Genomic DNA, 17,894 nt, shown 5'->3' with positions numbered 1-17,894 from the left:
ATGTATTTATATGTATTGACAATTTGGCCGAATATAAGTTAAATTCATTAGGCACCCTTTGAGAAGTTGTTTTTTCGGCTGATTTCATCGATCGAACCTTTGGATCGACAGCGAACAATATTATAAAACAAAGTTCCATTTTCTGTCTGTATGTTATCGATTTTCTCAAAATGTACTGAACGGATTTTTATGAAATTTTGTATGGAGATTGTTTAAGACCCTGGGAAGGTTATATGCTAATTTCTATCACGGAAAAATATATAGCGGGACTTTTATTCCGGAAAACTCCTTCACGCAGGCGAAACCGCGAGCAAAAGCTAGTGAATCACTAAAAATTAAGTATGTATATTTTGACTTCTTTATTCTTGGCTTTGGTCTATAGATTGATTGGTATAATTTATTGAATTCACTCGTCAGTAAATTTTAAGGAATAGAGAGATGTCTAGTAATATCCAAAAATTAAAAACATTATCAAAACTTCTCTGACATCAGTTGTAATGTTAACTGATAAAAGGTCTTTTGAAATAATGGTTCCATCAAGCGGGTGCGGGTATTGTGTTTGACAATTTTTCTTTAACTTATTTATTTCTTTTCCTGCAGTGTAACTATTAGACATAAGACTTAACATCTCATGTCCCAGGATGGCGAGCGCAGTGGAATACCAAACAATACTTTGTGATTCAAAATTTTGGATGGTGTTTCTTCAATTTATGGGCGATCGTATCGTTTATCATCAGGCGAACGGCGAGGTCTTCTCGTTATTCAAAGCAATATTAAAAAACAAAAGGTTCGCCCCCCTGTCATGTCATGGGACGGAAAGTGCATTGCTAAAAGTGGGTATATTTATATATTTACTTTAGTACTTACAAAATGACTGTCTGATTTGTCGTTTTGGTACACGATGTCCCCACGTATGTACCCAAAAAGCTCGTAATATGCCCTGTGTCCCGGCCTGTCACGGGCTCCTTTGTGCGATGTCGCCTCCGGCCCGTAATTTCTCTGCTTACCTAGATTAACTTGATTAAAAAGTGATTCTTAGTTGACTGCCTGAGGTTTTGGGTTTGGATTTTTTCTTCCTTTTTGCTTGATTTCACGATGAAAAAATTTAATCGTCTCTTATGTCGTCTCTATTTTGCCATCGAATTGAATAAGTGATTTTTTTTTATTATAATTAGAAACTGTTCTTTCAACTCAGTGTAATTGCATATATTTTATTTTATAAATTAACTAGGTTCGGTTGGTGACAGACGGTGGTTTGTTGGTGGTAGCATATATTTCATATCCGCCCGGGTAGCGACCGCCGTACACAATGTATTAAAACCCGCCATAGTAGCCCACGTAAGTATGTCGCGGTCCGGAATCAGCCTGTGTATATCCTATTCTAACAGGCCGGCATAATTGTGTCGACTGGCCAGGGGTAATCATTTCTCGTCAGTCGACATTCTATTGGACCCCATGCCATGCTCGTATAAAAAAGGCTATTAAATAATACGTAGCATAAATTGGTTAGTTTTAATGTCCTCTAAGAATAATAATGCTTTACTTCTGCCGTGGCAATAGCACTATCTCAGAAAACCGGCGTATTTTTAAAGTGGCTTCATTGAACCTGACGTTAAGTGAGATGAAGCCAAAAAATGTCGGCAAGAAATAAAAACATCCGTAGACGGTCGGCATAGTCACCAGCCTCAATAATTGAAGAAAGAATAATAATAATATAGACGGTTGAAATTCTAATTGACGCGACATATTTAAAATGAGCACATTTTTCTATGCTTTTTAACCTAGTTAAAAAAAAAACATAAAAAAGGTCGCTGAAGTCAATTGGCTTTTCAGCTGTCGATATAATAATAGTTTGCCTTGAATACAAAGGGTGGCGACATTTTATTTAACAAGAACCAGTCCAGCTAGACCCCATCCATAGACCCAATAATTCCCATCTTCTAGTAATGGTCCCTGCGCTTTGCAAACGCTGTCTTTGACTGCATTTCCTCCATAAGTACAGACAAAGAGAGTACTTGCAAGGTGTATAAACCTCAACTAGAGTAATGTATCTTAAAGGGGCCTCTACATGTTGGATCCATGTCCCCACGCAAGCCTTCCAAAAGGACCGACTTTCATGCCGTGATTTCCCGCAGGAAAGAGACAATAATATAAATGATAATAATTGGTCCTTATGAAGGGTTTCTAGATTATTATAAATCAGCTTACCCATTTGTTCATTTCCCCGTTTATGTAATAAAAAAATCAAAAAATATGGACTGAACACTTCACAGCGTTACTATAAACCAGTTTAATTAACCAAGCCAAGCTGTACGTCAAGCCGTCAAGCTTTGTTGACGTATCCTGAATATGCAAAACAGATGGTATCTGCAACGGACCGCTGGATCAGGGATCAAGAGTGTACGGGCAGGGACGAATTTAGAACTTCGTGTTGGATGGTTTTATAAGGAAGCTCATTTTTGTTCGATTGACAACGTGGTAAATTTTATCCAGAACTTCATGTAATGCAGGCGAAAATAGTTTGAATTTGGAGGCAATTTTTGTCTGATATTTTTGAAGCGATTTTTTTCTGTAGTTTATTAACATTTTTAGGTTACAATAACCTTTTGGAAGAAGAACTATTCGAAAATTCTACCAATAACCACGGTATACCCTATACGTCGTAATTGACAACTAACTAGCAGTAAAAGAAGACGCCGTCGTACGACTCTAATACTCTAAACTTATGAAGAAGCACTAAAAGTAGGGAAGTATCACCCGTCCCCCTCTATCTTTCTGGATCCGGGTCTGTTTACGAGATAAACCCACGAAGCCACTCTCTGATTAAAACATCAGACGAAATCCCTTAATTTCACCTCGTTTTTCTGTTGAAGAATTATCATTTGTTAAAATTGAAAGATTTAATGAAAATAAAATGTTAATGTTTTTTGTGGGATTTGTTGAGATTAAATAAGGTTTTTGTTGTTAAATACATTCTTATGATTGTATTTTTTTTACAATGAATCTACTTCTGACAATTTGATTATTATCGATTTTTTTTATATCTGTGTTTGCCTTGGGTGTGGGGGACAAGGTTCTGCTATTTGATACATAATCCCCCCCCCCCCCCACGTAATCCCCTCCCCCTTAGTATTGTATTTATCATGATCATAAGATATATATTTTGTATACTCGCACGACAAAGTGACCCACTGCACCGGATCATAAGTGGAATGAGGCACAACAAAGTCGTTGCCCACCGGCAAATTACAACAAGCTGGAACTCTAAACAATAAGATATGTTTAAAGACATACCAAATAATTAAAAATGAAAGCCCGTGGCTTTCTTTCTCATCACTACATAGTATAAAACAAAGTCGCTTTCTCTGTCCCTATGTCTCTTTGTATGCATAAATCTTTAAAAGTACGCAACGGATTTTGAATGCGGTTTTTTTAATAGATAGAGTGATTCAAGAGGAAGGTTTATATGTATAATAATAACATCCATTAAATAGTCAGCATTGCACCCGTGCAATGCAAGTGCAGTTATATAACTAAAATAAAGCGTCACGAATTGCTCGGTGGCGTTGTTGTACTGCATGCGCGGTACGATAGCACTCTCAGGTCCTGGGTTCGAATCCAGGGTCGGGCAAAGTGATATTTTGGTTTTTTTTTGCTCAGTATCAGCCCGGAGTCTGGAATTTGTGCCCGATATGACGATAGGCTCGCCCCCTATCATATCATGGGACGGAACACACTTGGCGAAAAGTGAGGGCCCTGGTTGCGCCTCTGCATACCCCTTCGGGGATAAATGCGTGATGTGTGAGTGTGAATTTTATATTAATGTTTTTATAAAATCGGTTTAGCTAAGTGAAGTCACGGTGTATTTATATTTAGGTAACCCCGTTACGGGAGTGTCTCTTCAGTCTTCAATATTTGCATGCACGTGTTCAGAATGCGGGCGCGTGTTTAACTTGACGCAGTGACTTCCATGACCACGAGGAACTCTCAATTGACAGTTTCAGTTGGATTTCATAGAGTTAGTTACTACTTGTTTTGAACTTTTGTTACTTCTCAGCCTTTGTTACCGTTTATTTCAGAACTAAAGTAACGTAACAAAATAATGACACTTCGTATTTTTGAAATCAAAGAGATCTAAGATTATATAGAGCGTACATTGGGAAGATTGTAATACTAAAAATTTGCGCTTATGTGATGGTTACTCAAACTGCCGTGAAATAGCAGAACATCAATGTAAAATACTTCATATTTTCCATATCATGATTTACACGATTTTAATGCGAATATTAGCATATTTTCTGTAAATATATTATTTTTTTATTAATATTATGGACGCTGTGACATCTTGTCATACGGACATTTCAAATAAGACGGCGACTTAATACCAATAACTTTTGGAACAAAAAAAAAAATGTATCTATTATGTCCGCTCCTGTAATTTCATGTGCTCGGTTCTCAGAGCTTGGTTCTATATCGTTGCTGCAGTCTTCTTTAATGTCAAATGTGTTATGCCAATTGCTGTTTGTCGTTGGTGTCCATATAATTCTCTTTGGTTGGTGTCTTTTTGTGCGGTTAACTTCGGGTCGAAAGTTTTTTAAACTCATATTATAATTATCTACTTCTACCTACTCGACATTGGCAAAATCACCGATAAAACGGTGGAGCCATTTTTATTTTAAAAGAAGAAGAACTTTTGGAGCAAACATTTGGCCCTGATATCCAGTCTATAACTAAATATATAGTTTCATTGCTTTACGCAACGGATTTTGATGCGGTTTTTTTTAATAGATAGAGTGATTCAAGAGGAAGGTTTATATGTATAATAATAACATCCATTAAATAGTGGATAAATACTGTTATTTTGTTATGTTATACCCGTGCGAAGCCAGAGCGGGCCGCTATGTTTTTATATACAATGTTCACAGTTTTTCTGTAGTGTATTTAGTATCAGCATTGCACCCGTGCGAAGCCGGAGCGGGTCGCTAGTTAATCTATTACAAACATACTAATAATTTAATATTTTCTCTTTATAAGTTAGATGATACAAGCATGATGACCTCACAAATCATCATACGAGACGCGACATCAATCCGTCGCTCCACATCAGCACTGAGTGAGATATTTAGAAACCTAAATAAGATTAACTCGATCAGTACATTCTAAAGATACAAATAATAATAATAATAATAATAATAATAATATCAGCCCTGTATTATATACTTGCCCACTGCTGATCACGGGCCTCCTCTACTACTAAGAGGGATTAGGCCTTAGTCCACCACGCTGGCCTAGTGCGGATTGGTAGACTTCACACACCTTCGAAATTCCTATAGAGAACTTCTCAGATGTGCAGATTTCCTCACGATGTTTTCCTTCGCCGTTAAAGCTAGTGTTGCCCAAATTCAGTCTTGGTCTTGCAGTCTTGGTCTTGTTCTTGCGTTTTTGCAAGACCAAGACCAAGAACAAGACCGCGTATTTTTAGCAAGACCAAGACCAAGACTGACCGTGCAAGACTTGAGCAAGAACAAGACATAGCCTGCAAGACTCTTGCGTCTTGCAGCTAGGACTTAGCGCTATTTCACTGAGTAGTTAGGTGTAACAGTTCGGTGTATAGGTAGGTACGCTTAGGAATTCTATAAGAAGCAAAAAACTGTATCAAAGAATATGAAAAACTGGACCTATGCGCATTACGACTAATACCATAAACATAGCGAATAAAAAAATATCTATTAAAATCAAACTGAGTGCATGCATAGCTATGTTTTAACCATCGGCACTTTGATAATGCGGCATCAAAGGTTTTGTACTTACTTCTCAAAGAAATTTGCCGCTTTTCGGAAGTACATGGTTATGATACACGCGCCGGCGGCTTCTTTTGAAATCTAAAACAATCGTTGCCGCCACGCCGAAATCATAACATTTGACACTATTTGATTGCCGCCATAGGGCGTAGGTATACTCATGCAAAATAATTTCGAATTTTAAGAGTACCTACAGGTGTTCCAAAGAATAAATAAGTTTCAGAGTGCTTAGAATGAAAATGAATACATTATACTGATCACGCAAGTAGTATTATGATTGGGATAAAATGGTAAGGATAGCCCGACTAGAAATTTAAAAGTGCGACCAATGGGGCCCTTCTTGGGCTTCCCTCTTGGGGCCCACTTTGGGATGTCACGCAAAGCCCTCTTGGGCCCCCATTGGGAAATCCCAAATGGGCCCCCATTGGGAAATCCCAAATGGGGCCCAATTAGAAATCCCCATCAGATCCCAATCTAAATTTATAAAAAATCTAAAATTTCAAAAAAATCAAAAATAATTTTGAATTACGGACTCTGATGGTACTATAACTTTATATTTCGATTAGAAAGTGAACTATTGGTTGAATGCATCCTTGTCGTCAGTTGGGCTCGAACTCGGGTCCTCTTGATCATCAGTCGTTCACGTTACCACTGGTCCAAGCGGGAATATTACATTCGTCGCTTTATTTGATGTACATCCAATCAACTAGATGATATTACTAATATTGCGGTTAAATGTTTAATATTTGTTTCTGTTTTTTCGTTTATCTTAGTTAGATTTATTCAAGCGGAACTATTAGCAATAATTTACTATTTCAACGTTGGGATTTCCCACTTAAATCCCACTCAAGCCCCAATTAGGAAATGTTAACAATAATTTTTCATTTTTACTTTGGGATTTCCCACTTTGGCCCCACTCGGGTCCCAATTGGGAAATATTAATAATAATTTTTCATTTTTACTTTGGGATACAATGATAAATCGTAAAACTCTTTTATTAAATTTCTTATAAGTTGAAGGTTCAATCTCTTTTTAGACAGATAAGTATTGTTCTTTAAAATACAGTCAAGTTATTGTAATTAATTTGTTTTTTTACATGTTTTAGCAAATGTAAGCTTATAAATCATAAATGTTTATTAAGAAACAGTTACTTCCATGGAAAACGACATATAGGTCAGTTGATTTTTCGAATTTCTTATCAAATCTTCAGTTATTTATTAATCTGCTTGATCTTTACTATGGCTATGTTAATTCAAGCTCACAATGTTCCAATTCTAATACGTTTTTCTAAGATTTAAAGTAAACTTTAATAAATAGTAATAGACTAATAGGTAATTGCAAGACTTGCAAGACTCTTGCTGCAAGACCAAGACCAAGACCAAGACTGGGAGCGCAAGACCAAGACCAAGACCAAGATCAGGTGTATTGGCGCAAGACCAAGACCAAGACTGGCTAAGTCTCGTCTTGTTCTTGCATTTGGGCAACACTAGTTAAAGCGAACGATAAATTCACAAATACTACAAATTACTTAAAAACTTTTAAATCGATAATCACAGTCCATATTTACAACTAAATAGAGAAATGGGACACACACTCCAACCTTTAAAATACATTTTTACATTAACCGCAAACTAGGGCACGGTACGCTCCCATTCTGCCAGTGCCAGGGTTAAGTACAAAGCGACCCAGTCGTTTAAAGTCGTAATAACTCTAGGGCCCTCGGCTCCTTTGTTTACCAAGGTTAAGTTCATGGTTGCGTTATTACTTTTAGTTGGGGTTTGGAAGTATGTAATTTATTGAGGCACTGAGCTGATGTCTTGGGTTGGATGCTCGGATCGGGTAATGTGATTTTCACTTGGTATTGTGCCGGAGTCCGGAATTTGTGACAGATATGTCAATGTGATAGGGGGCGATAGTTTCGTCACCTATGATATTATGGGACAGAACTCATTGCGAAAAGTAGGTGCTATGGTTGCACTCTGCCCATACTTTCAGGAATGAAAACGTGATATGTTTGTTTCTTTTTATAATAGTTGGAAATGAGGGTGTGATTATCATCTTTTTTAACCTTCTGAAAAAAAAGTTTCTATATATTATATTATGTAAGTTAAGAATATTAAGATTAACGAAGTATAATTTCTAGATTATTTTTTTTATTTTAAAGGGATAATAGGTGTACGTGACCTGGATAACACAATTTGACCCAAATGTCCAGGGTTATTGACTGCCTACTTCGGTGTTAGCAATTTATCAATTTAATATTCTAGTACGTCATAATAACTCTGCATCTATTGCAGATGCAGTCTAAATATAGCGTTGACTATACACGGTTCTTCTCAATGCTCCTAGATTTGAGGTCGCTCTCACACCCGTCTGCAACTCCAGCCAGGATCGGCAGTGGCACGCATTTTATGACATCGAGTGGCGAAGCTCGACGGACACTAATCAGTCTTACGTCATTCGAACGAAATTAATCCAATAGAAGGATAGAAATATTAATAGTCCATTCTAGATACCTCCACTGTAGATTTGGCAAATCATACGTTGTGGAAACGATTTGGAATTAACGTGCGCACTTCTATACGCTTTAAGGTCCTAATTTACTATTCCGGGCAAAGTGATATTAGGATTTTTGTTCAACCTCGTATATGGAATTTCTACCCGATAGCTGTAGGTCCATGCCCAATCACAGGACAGCATTATAATACAGGGCTGATAATATAGTAGTATTAAATTTTTGCGATGTCCTACGAGATATCTAGCCTACGCGGCATCCAGCACCGAGAAAATCTAGTTGAATAAAATTAAAAAATTTGCATGTTAATTATTCATGGTTTTGGAAGATTTACACAAGTAGATTATACCGATATTGCTGGGTTTCCTTTATCCTAGAAATGTTCCAGTGAACTTCAAGCTGACAGAGCGGTGATAAAAGTTAGCTATAAAGGACTTCGAAGCCTCCCTTACAGATGAATTATATTCATAATTAATAACCGAAGTCTGGCTCATGCAAACTCTCTAACGAGGTCGCTTTGTTCGAAGTTTTAATTTGCTAACAAAAACTTATTTATGAAGAGGCTTTGATAATTAACTACGTGTTGCGAAGGCGTTTGACAACTTGATGAAAAGGTTTTTTATTTCTTTTTTAATTTATCATTGATACAATGCAGTCTAAATATAATGTATGCCAAAAAAAATGTCTTCAAAATTATGTCTGCTTGTCGCAAACATTTACCAAAATATGCTACCTACTAATCGGATTTTATTTATTGTATATTTTTCAGATTAAGTACCTATTTTATAAGTTTTACGTAAATATTTGATTATTAAATGTAGATAGTAAGTACCAGTGGCGAAGCGTCCATACAACCCGATTCCTACAGGCTTCCCTTTTAGGTTTATTTTAGTTTGTCTTTTCTGTAAAATTATCATTTTTTTGTTAACTCAGACAATTTTTTTTCGTCACGGGTTACCTTTTGAAGAGTTTCACCCTTCGCCACTGGTAAGTACTCTTTTTATTACCATTTCTTTGGGAGCGCAGATTGGAGTGTGACTTTTATATTTTTTCTTTTATATGTACATATATTTATGTGACGAGCAGTAGGAGTTACTTAAAAGTTTCGAAACAGCCTCTTATTTCATCTCAGCGTCATTTGGTAATATAAAATAGGGTTTTACCTTCAAATATAACGTTTGTTGGGTCCGGAGACTCATTCGGGATCAGGCAAACATAATTCGAGTTTAGCATCTTCCGTTTCCGCGTCACATCTCAACGTAGGGACATCCTGTTACACCTACTCTTGACAGCTTGGTGACGTATTTCCGGTTTCCGTTCACCAGGTGGCAGCGGCACGCTTTCTTGCTCATTGCGGCCTCAACAAACTTAAAACTTTCATACTGACCTTGTAGAAGTAACACAGGGGCGCGAGTGCCTCCCCGGCGGCCTTTAGACCTACACCACACTTTAAAACCACTGATATTTTCTTTGAACCCAACTAAAAGTGTTAAAAGAATGTTATTCTCAATTTGTCGGAGATGATTCCGTAATAGCTCGTCTGTTCATAATTGTATTCAATAATATGCCAATATGTGGATAATGGTGTGGATTATATAGAAAAGATAGAAAGAAAGAAAAGGAGTTTTATTATTGGCACAAAATTCAGTTTTAAAAAATAAAGTTTTTTTAAAAAAAAAAACAATTAATGTGCCAACAATCATTCAGCTTAATAGTGCTGCAATACAGCTGCAGCGCTGGTTTTCAATGAGAAGCCCAAGTGTCGCACGGATGTCCATTCGGTATACAAACTGGAAGTATAAACAAACAAACAATATATTTGTATATGAAATTAAAATAACTTTTTTATATTCCTTCCTTAACATGTAACCGTTTATTGTCCGTAAAAAAAACTTATTAGTAACTAGTAACAGCAGGCAGCGTTCATCATCATCATCATTTTATGATGAAAGAATTGAGAGCAGTAAGTTGTATTACTAGCATTTTTAAATTAAAACAACTTAACTAGGTTACGTTGCTGTTTTGAACCGAAAAGTTTTCATATCTCCTGAGCAGCGAAATGTTTTGTCAAGGTTCATGCTTAATGATGCCATTGTCTAGGATTACTTCAAGGCTTAAGCTAGAATACTGAATTAAATCGCAATATAACCGAAAAACAGATATTTTATTAAATAAGGTCTAGTTTCCAGAAGATTGTTTCTTATGGATGTTTTGTTTAAATAATAGAAATAATTCCATCGCAGTTCGTATTGGATGGATACTTTTTTTGCCTTGTTTACTGAGGCTTTGATAAAATGAAAATACGTGCATCAAATCCGTTCAGCCGTTTTTATATCACGTACAAACAAATTATCAGTTTTTTTCTTCATCATGTACAAATAAGTCAATATACTGTATAGGCATTTGTGTGTGCCTATCTACTTTTTTTCTTATATTAATAAGATTAATTTACTACTTCACACTAATTTACTACTTCACACATATTTAAAATCAGCACTTTTTTCTTTATTGTTATAACAATCGATATATATGTACTACGTACTAGATCTAGCGTTCCGTACACTCATTGTGTTCGACTCAACTGTACTGCAATCCGTACACCTGACTTTAGTATGATTTTAACACTGACAGCGTGTAGTTACGTACTGAGCAACGCTCATAATATAAAAACTCGAGTCTAAGTGGGTGCGAATAAAAAATTTCAGTCAAATAAGTAAAATTACCTATTTGTTGTTCAAGAGAATAAATAGGTTATAACAATGAAATTTTGGTTGCCATTTTAGTTCAGATTTTGAACAATTAATTTATATGGACGTTCGTGTCTATAGAATATACGTCAATGGTTATAAACTAGTTAAAATTTTCTAAAAAAAATGTTGCTTAAGTCAAATACCCTTATACCCTTTCAACCGTCGATATGTTTTTTATTTCAAAGTACCTTCGTCGCCAACAAATCTAACTTCTAAATGTGTTTTTATAAACTTTGTACTGATTCACCCGCGAAAGACAAAGGATTGATGCATTCGAAATGTGGTGCTGGAGACGAATGTTAAGAGTTCCTTGGACTGCGAAACGCACCAGTGCATCTTAAGCCAGCTTCAAATAACAACTCGCTTGTCCACCATATGCCGACAACGCAGACTCTCATAATTTGACCACACAGTGCGCAGAGGCGATGACAATTGAGAAAATCTGATTACGGTGGGGAACATCGAAGGCAGAAGATTGCGCGGTTGTATATCAACGAGAGGATCGATCAAGGACAGGTCTCATCGTCCTTTTTAGAGCGCGTCTCTTAAGAGGACGAGAGACACGCGCTAGACAGAAACCGGTGGAGACAGATCATCCACTCCAGATGCAACCTTGATGCTGAGCAAGATGCTCAGATACGAGGGACCGACTAGAGAGAGAAAGACTGATTGATATCTTTTTTTTTTACAGATCGCGAATGCCCTGAGCTGGAGCAGCCAGAAATCGGCCAGGTCACGCTAACCGGCCGACTGTTTGGAGACAAGTGCGTATTTTTAAAAATCAAATACTTCATATTAAAGTAATAAGAGATATGATTACTGGTGGTAGGTCTCTCATATGCGACAGTCCGCCTGGGCAGGTACCACCGCTATGTCTATTTCTGCCGCTTAGCAGCAGTGTGTAGTCACTTGTGTTCCGGTTTGAAGAACATTGTAGCCAGTGAATTACTGGACATATTAAGACTTAACATCTCATGTCTCAGAATGGCGAGCGCAGTGGAATACGAAACAATACTTTTTAATTCAAGGTGTTGGATGGTGTTTCTACTGTTTATGGGCTGGCGTATCGCTTACCATCAGGCGACGGGAAGCTCGTCTTATCATTCAAAGCAATAATAAAAAATGAGTATATAATCTAAATCATTTTTCCATTTTACGAGACAAAGCGATGACTTATAAAAGATTTCTCAAAGATCAGAAGCCTAAAAATAAATGTTCTAGTGATCTGTAAAAGACTTATCACTTAATCTATTGATTTTACATGTATAAATGTTTGGACAGTCATCAAATGTGGCTGAACATATTAAAATATTCAAATAGCTTTTAAACTTTTGCGTCTATCTTTAGAATTGTTTTTCTTCACGAAAATCCACATTATAGAGTTTCCTTTTTTTAAGATAAAAAAAATACAATTAAACTTAATACGTAGAAGCGTTTTCAATTTTTAAATAGGTTAATTTACTTTATAGGCTGACTGTACATTTTGTTTTAAAATTAGTTTATTAAATAAGGCGAATAATTTAATAAGCATTAATTAAATTTGAACGCTACGAAGGCGAAACTTGATTAAAAACTATATTTATAATTAAACAGCTTGCGTGTATTGTAGTATACTCTAGTTTTACGAAATAAATTTAAATTTGAATTCGTATAAAGCTGAAAGTAGGATTCGGGCCGGTGCATATACGGCTGAGCGCTGGGCAGAGAATTTTTTACTGTCAAACTATTATCGACATTGTGTTCATTGAAATAATATTCAAAATCAATGAACATAACAATAAATTCTTTAATCTTCAGTAATTTATAATCCAAAGAAGAAAATGTCATGTTTGATATTAAAAAATTCTTTGCTCTGCGCTCTGCCATACAAAAGAAAAGCAATGCACCTAATTTTAAATTAACATTTCCTGTTCCTAACAGTAACGTAATTCTATTTAATATTACCCAGGGCCCTGTACTCCTGTCCCCACGGGTACCACGTCGTGGGACTTCAGAGTCGCAGCTGCCAGGCGGACGGAAAGTGGGCTGGACAGCCACCTGCATGCAAGGAGAACAGTAAGTAGCCTGGAAGGTGTGTAGGTGATGTAGGGCGCTTCTAACAGGTTCTCTGGAAATCTGTAGGGGAAGCCTTTAAAGATTTCTCATGATTTCACGAATGATAGACATCGAAATAATCATTTCGGATTTTATCGCGGTTTTTAAATAATATTCTTCCGGCGTTTTTAAGACTTTGCAGCCTTTATGTTCACGCGGCGGACTTAGGTGTTGGTCGCCCGAATAGTGCACATTGTCTACCTAATTATCAAATCTGTAATAATAAGGGCTCCCGACCTTTCCAAGAATATGCAGCCTTCATGGTAAAGCGGCGGCCTTAAGTGTTCGTCCGAGAAGTCCACATTACAATCTATACCTAATTATCAAATCTATAATAATAAGGACATTGCAGTCTTTTAGACTGGTGCAGAGCATACTCCCTAAAAACAACTCAAGATACGATCCTCTTTACACAAAATTATAATGTTCTATATGAATTCCATTGTCTTCTTCCAGTCTACTGCCTCCATCCACCGACGATCGAGCACGCGCGCCACTCCGCCCTCCCAGAGCAAGCGACCTTCGACCTTGACGCCACTGTCCAGTACAACTGCCACACCGGATACGTCACCAACGGCTTCCCCAGGGCCAAGTGCCTTGCCATCGACGGGCAGGCGTCGTGGTACGGCCCGGACATTAGCTGTGAACGTAAGTATAATATACAGACCATCGATATAATATGTACTACGTACTAGATTTGGCGTTACGAACATTCACTGTGTTAAAATGATTTGAACTGATATCCATTCAAACTAACTTTAGTATGGTCAATATTGACAGCTTGTGGTTGTGTACGGAGTGGCGCTCATGATATAAAAACTCGAGTCTAAATGTAAACCTGGATTTGAATAAAACGTATTAGTCAAATAAGTAAAATTATTTGTTGTTCAAGTGAATAGATAGATTATAACTGTGACGTATTGGTTGCCATTTTGGATCAGATTTTGGACATATAGTTTATATGGACGTTCGTGTTTATAGAATATACGTCACTGACACAGACAAAATTTGATATTAATGAACCCAAGATAATAACTTTGTTCAGATCTCTTGTACATTACAAAAGTGCAGTTCCGGAATACTGAAAACTCCTTTATGTACAATTAGTGTCTGGACTTGATGGTATGTGAAGTGTTTAAGACAATAAAGGAAATTTATTAAAGCCATCTACTGTTTATGTACTGGCGGACCCAGGAATGAGTTACTGCAGCAGATTGTTCAAATGTACACTATTTGGTGTAGGTGCAGGAGGTGGTTCCTCTCGGAATAAAATAAAAAAATACCTTGTAAGCCCTTCTTCAAAATTTCTCACATTTCCATCTTTGTATATTTATTGCGAAACAGTGGTTAAAGTCCACGAACACCTTATTAGAAAAGAGACCTCTAAGTGATCCAAGATTACGATGGAGGCATCTAAGACTCCGTCTATACGAAGGAGTAGCACAACGCTTTTACAGACAAGGATTTATCTAATCGCAATGATATTCATGATACCTGAGTATTAATAAATTAGAATTAGGTTTAGATAAGCGTTTAACGATTTCTTAGTTAATTTAAAACCCCAGATTGTAGCCAAATAAATTTAATTATACCATCTATTGGGAAATATCTACCTACACTTACAAATACTACATACATCTACTTCTTTACAATAGTTAATTTACTTATTGTCACATTTCCTCACCAGCCCGGTCTTGCGGCGAGCCGGGCGACGTGCCCCACGGGTGGGTGACGGCCGACTGCCACACGTTCGGCTGCCGAGCGGTGGTCCAGTGCGGCCAAGGGTTCGAGCTGGTGGGCAAGGCCGAACGGTACTGCCAAGCCGACGGGGCTTGGGCGCCCAAAGAACTGCCGACTTGTGTCCGTAAGTGATTGCTGTTGTTCGGTGTGGGCGGGTGTGAGTCCGTTTGGTGATTTTGAAGAATTACAAATTGAGTTTTGAGAAATTGTTTGTGGATATCTATTTAAGATAAGAGATTTCGTAGAAAGGCAGTCTGTGACAAATGGAACAAATATTACTAACTGAGGTTTGAGGGTGGATTTGTTGAATTCCTATTGATTAACACTTAACATTGTTTAGTAAAATCAATTAGTTTTGTTGTTTTTGCTTCCTATTATTCTGTTTCTTTTGCTAGCTAATTTGCTAATGTATAAATCATATTTTTGGAATATATTACCTACAAGAGTAATCTGCCTTTCGAAGTTACATCGAAATAAGGGCTGCAATTTTATAAATTAGCCTGGAGTAATAAATAAATTTTGTAATGTTCGAAGAACCTCAGTAAACTATAAACATTTGAACAGCCAAAGGGACTCACAGCCAATTTTAAACAATTTTTACATTTTTCAAAATAAAAATTTGTAACGCGTCCTGGCATTGCTTCGTGACAATGTAGTTGCCGAATCCTCAATGTCCTATGGTTTGGAATGTGCATGGTTACCGGTTATTGTCAATGGTTTTATATTTTAACGGTTAGATAGCATGGCGCTTGTTTATCATGGCTAACATCAGCAATATCATTGTCATGATGCAATTTGTAGTGTCGCCCGACTTCGCTCGGGGAAGTATTATCGGGACCAGAGCCCCGAATGTAATGGTGGTGGATGATAGTTAACGGGATTTGTAAATAACTTAGCTTTAATCTAAAATGTACAGATATACTTTATAGCGGATAATGTAAGAAATGAATAGAAAGAGAGTCATCAAAAAATAGACACTCAATATTCTGGTTATTGTACAAAATAATATTCTCTACTCTCCGAATGAAATAAAAATGAATTTTGGCGCCGCGCCATTCTCACAAGTCCGACATTAGCCTTAATGTGTTGTTTAAAACGATATTTTTCTTTCTTTTCACCGCTGCTTTAGAAGGAGATAACGGGAGAGTTTGAATCGTTACGTCTGTAGTTCAATGTTACAATAATGTATTCAAAAACTAATCAATTAGATACGAATTTCTATGGCCATGATAAAATGACTAGCTGGTACGTAGATTTAGTTGCTTTATTCTATGTATTATTGTAGTGAAATAAACTTGGGAATTAAATGTTTGTTTTATTTGCATGTTGCATGGTATTGAGAGGTCATGTATGAGTGGTTAGGTAAACTGTGGTGTCGCCACGTAGTGGTGACTCAGGTGCAGTGTGCCCCGCCCGAGGCGCCGCGGCATGGCAAGGCGGTGTACACGTCCTGCGCGTACAACTCCGTCGTCTCGTACGAGTGCAAGTACGGATATCGGCTTGTGGGGGACGCGACGCGGCGCTGCGGCGCTGACAAGAAGTGGTCCGGCACGCAGCCAATGTGCAAAGGTTCGTGGCATTTCTACTTTATTCTAGCATACAAAGATACATAATCTGAAGATGGTCTTAAAATTCACTGTCACTGAAGATGTGACTCAACTTCTGAATACACCAGGAAGACACAATTCAAATCAGTTTCCTTCAAAGATAACATAATGCACATATCTTCTCCGGCTTTTTCTGAAAGAGGCACAAGTCGTGAGCACACTTATGTTAGGTCGGTTGTTGGTTGTTCATCCAACACGCCGATTTTGAACATTACTATTTCCTTACTTGATGCTCGTTTTCTATTTGCTTACATGTACCATGCGGCTACTATACACTCTCGTCCAATTTGTACATATTCAAGCTGCCCCCCACCACTGTTCCTCTGTGCTCATGACTTGCTCACACCCAACAGTCACACAAAATTCAGACATCACACTAAAATATCTATAGACTTCGTAACTTCGGTAATAATTACGAGAACTAATATTAGAAGACCACATTTGTTATGTACACTTTTTAAATTTCATAAGACACTATGCAAACGGTATTTTTTTGCCAACACTCGACGCACGTCGTAAAGCGTCATTTTATTTTTTTATTTTATTTTAATAAAATTAAGACGCAAAACAGATAATGTGTATAATGCAATAACTTTTCTATGCCCATACAATGTTTTTAATTTGTAAGTGGATTAAAACTGATTAACCACCATTTTCAAAAAATTATCCCAGTCGCTTATTTCGATCTATCGTGAAAAGCAATTTGTTTGACCAATCAGAGCAATTTGTTTTGACACGCTTACAAATGACTTATTTTGATTGGTTCATTCTTAAAAAAGGATTGAAGATAGAGATTGGGATCGTTTCTTGAAAACGGCGGATAATAGTATCGTAAGAATATTGAAAAGTTATTTTGAAGTGTTAGGCCTCTTGTATGAGAAGGTCCGTATGGATAAATACAGTTGTGTTTTATACATTTTACCGATAGACTAAATTAGTATCATGATTATTTTTGGGGCCGTTCAAGTAATATGTAACGCATTTTTGACCCCTCACCCCCACCATGTAACGCGCCGTAACGTTTTCCTGTACGCCCCCTTCAAAAAATTATGTAACTCAAAATATATTTTTTTTCGTAAAGTACCGGAAAATCGCTAAAATACCTTCGTTATTGTTTTAAAATAAAAAATCCAATGTTACATTACGCGTTGTACGAACCCCCCTCCCGCGCCTAAAAATTTCGTCGTATTAAATTTTAAAGGCCGAAATATCCATGCATATTAATTATTTTTACGTTTTTCTTTCAACTACGAGAACTAATCACTAACTAGACGTAAATTTAAATTCTTTACTTGTCAATACTTGTTTAGTTACCCAGATTAAAGGTGAAACAAAATGTATGAAAAATGGACCTTAAGCTATAACCTTAATGCATCTACCTTACTAA

At 37.0% G+C, this 17,894-nt stretch overlaps 1 protein-coding gene across 1 annotated transcript in view; it reads left to right on the top strand.

Annotated features, from left to right (window-relative positions):
• Positions 1 to 17,894, top strand: part of LOC115444557 — a 113,609-nt gene that overhangs the window by 75,584 nt on the left and 20,131 nt on the right. Inside the window, exons 4-8 of the mRNA XM_030170382.2 lie at positions 11,758 to 11,830; positions 13,015 to 13,121; positions 13,617 to 13,808; positions 14,848 to 15,024; positions 16,287 to 16,469. Of these exons, the coding sequence (XP_030026242.1) occupies positions 11,758 to 11,830; positions 13,015 to 13,121; positions 13,617 to 13,808; positions 14,848 to 15,024; positions 16,287 to 16,469 (732 nt within the window). The remainder of the gene's footprint in view (positions 1 to 11,757; positions 11,831 to 13,014; positions 13,122 to 13,616; positions 13,809 to 14,847; positions 15,025 to 16,286; positions 16,470 to 17,894) is intronic.

The sequence above is a fragment of the Manduca sexta genome, chromosome 4 (genome assembly GCF_014839805.1).
Source record: "Manduca sexta isolate Smith_Timp_Sample1 chromosome 4, JHU_Msex_v1.0, whole genome shotgun sequence".
NCBI lineage: Eukaryota > Metazoa > Arthropoda > Insecta > Lepidoptera > Sphingidae > Manduca > Manduca sexta.
This window is presented reverse-complemented; position numbering and strand designations above follow the sequence as displayed.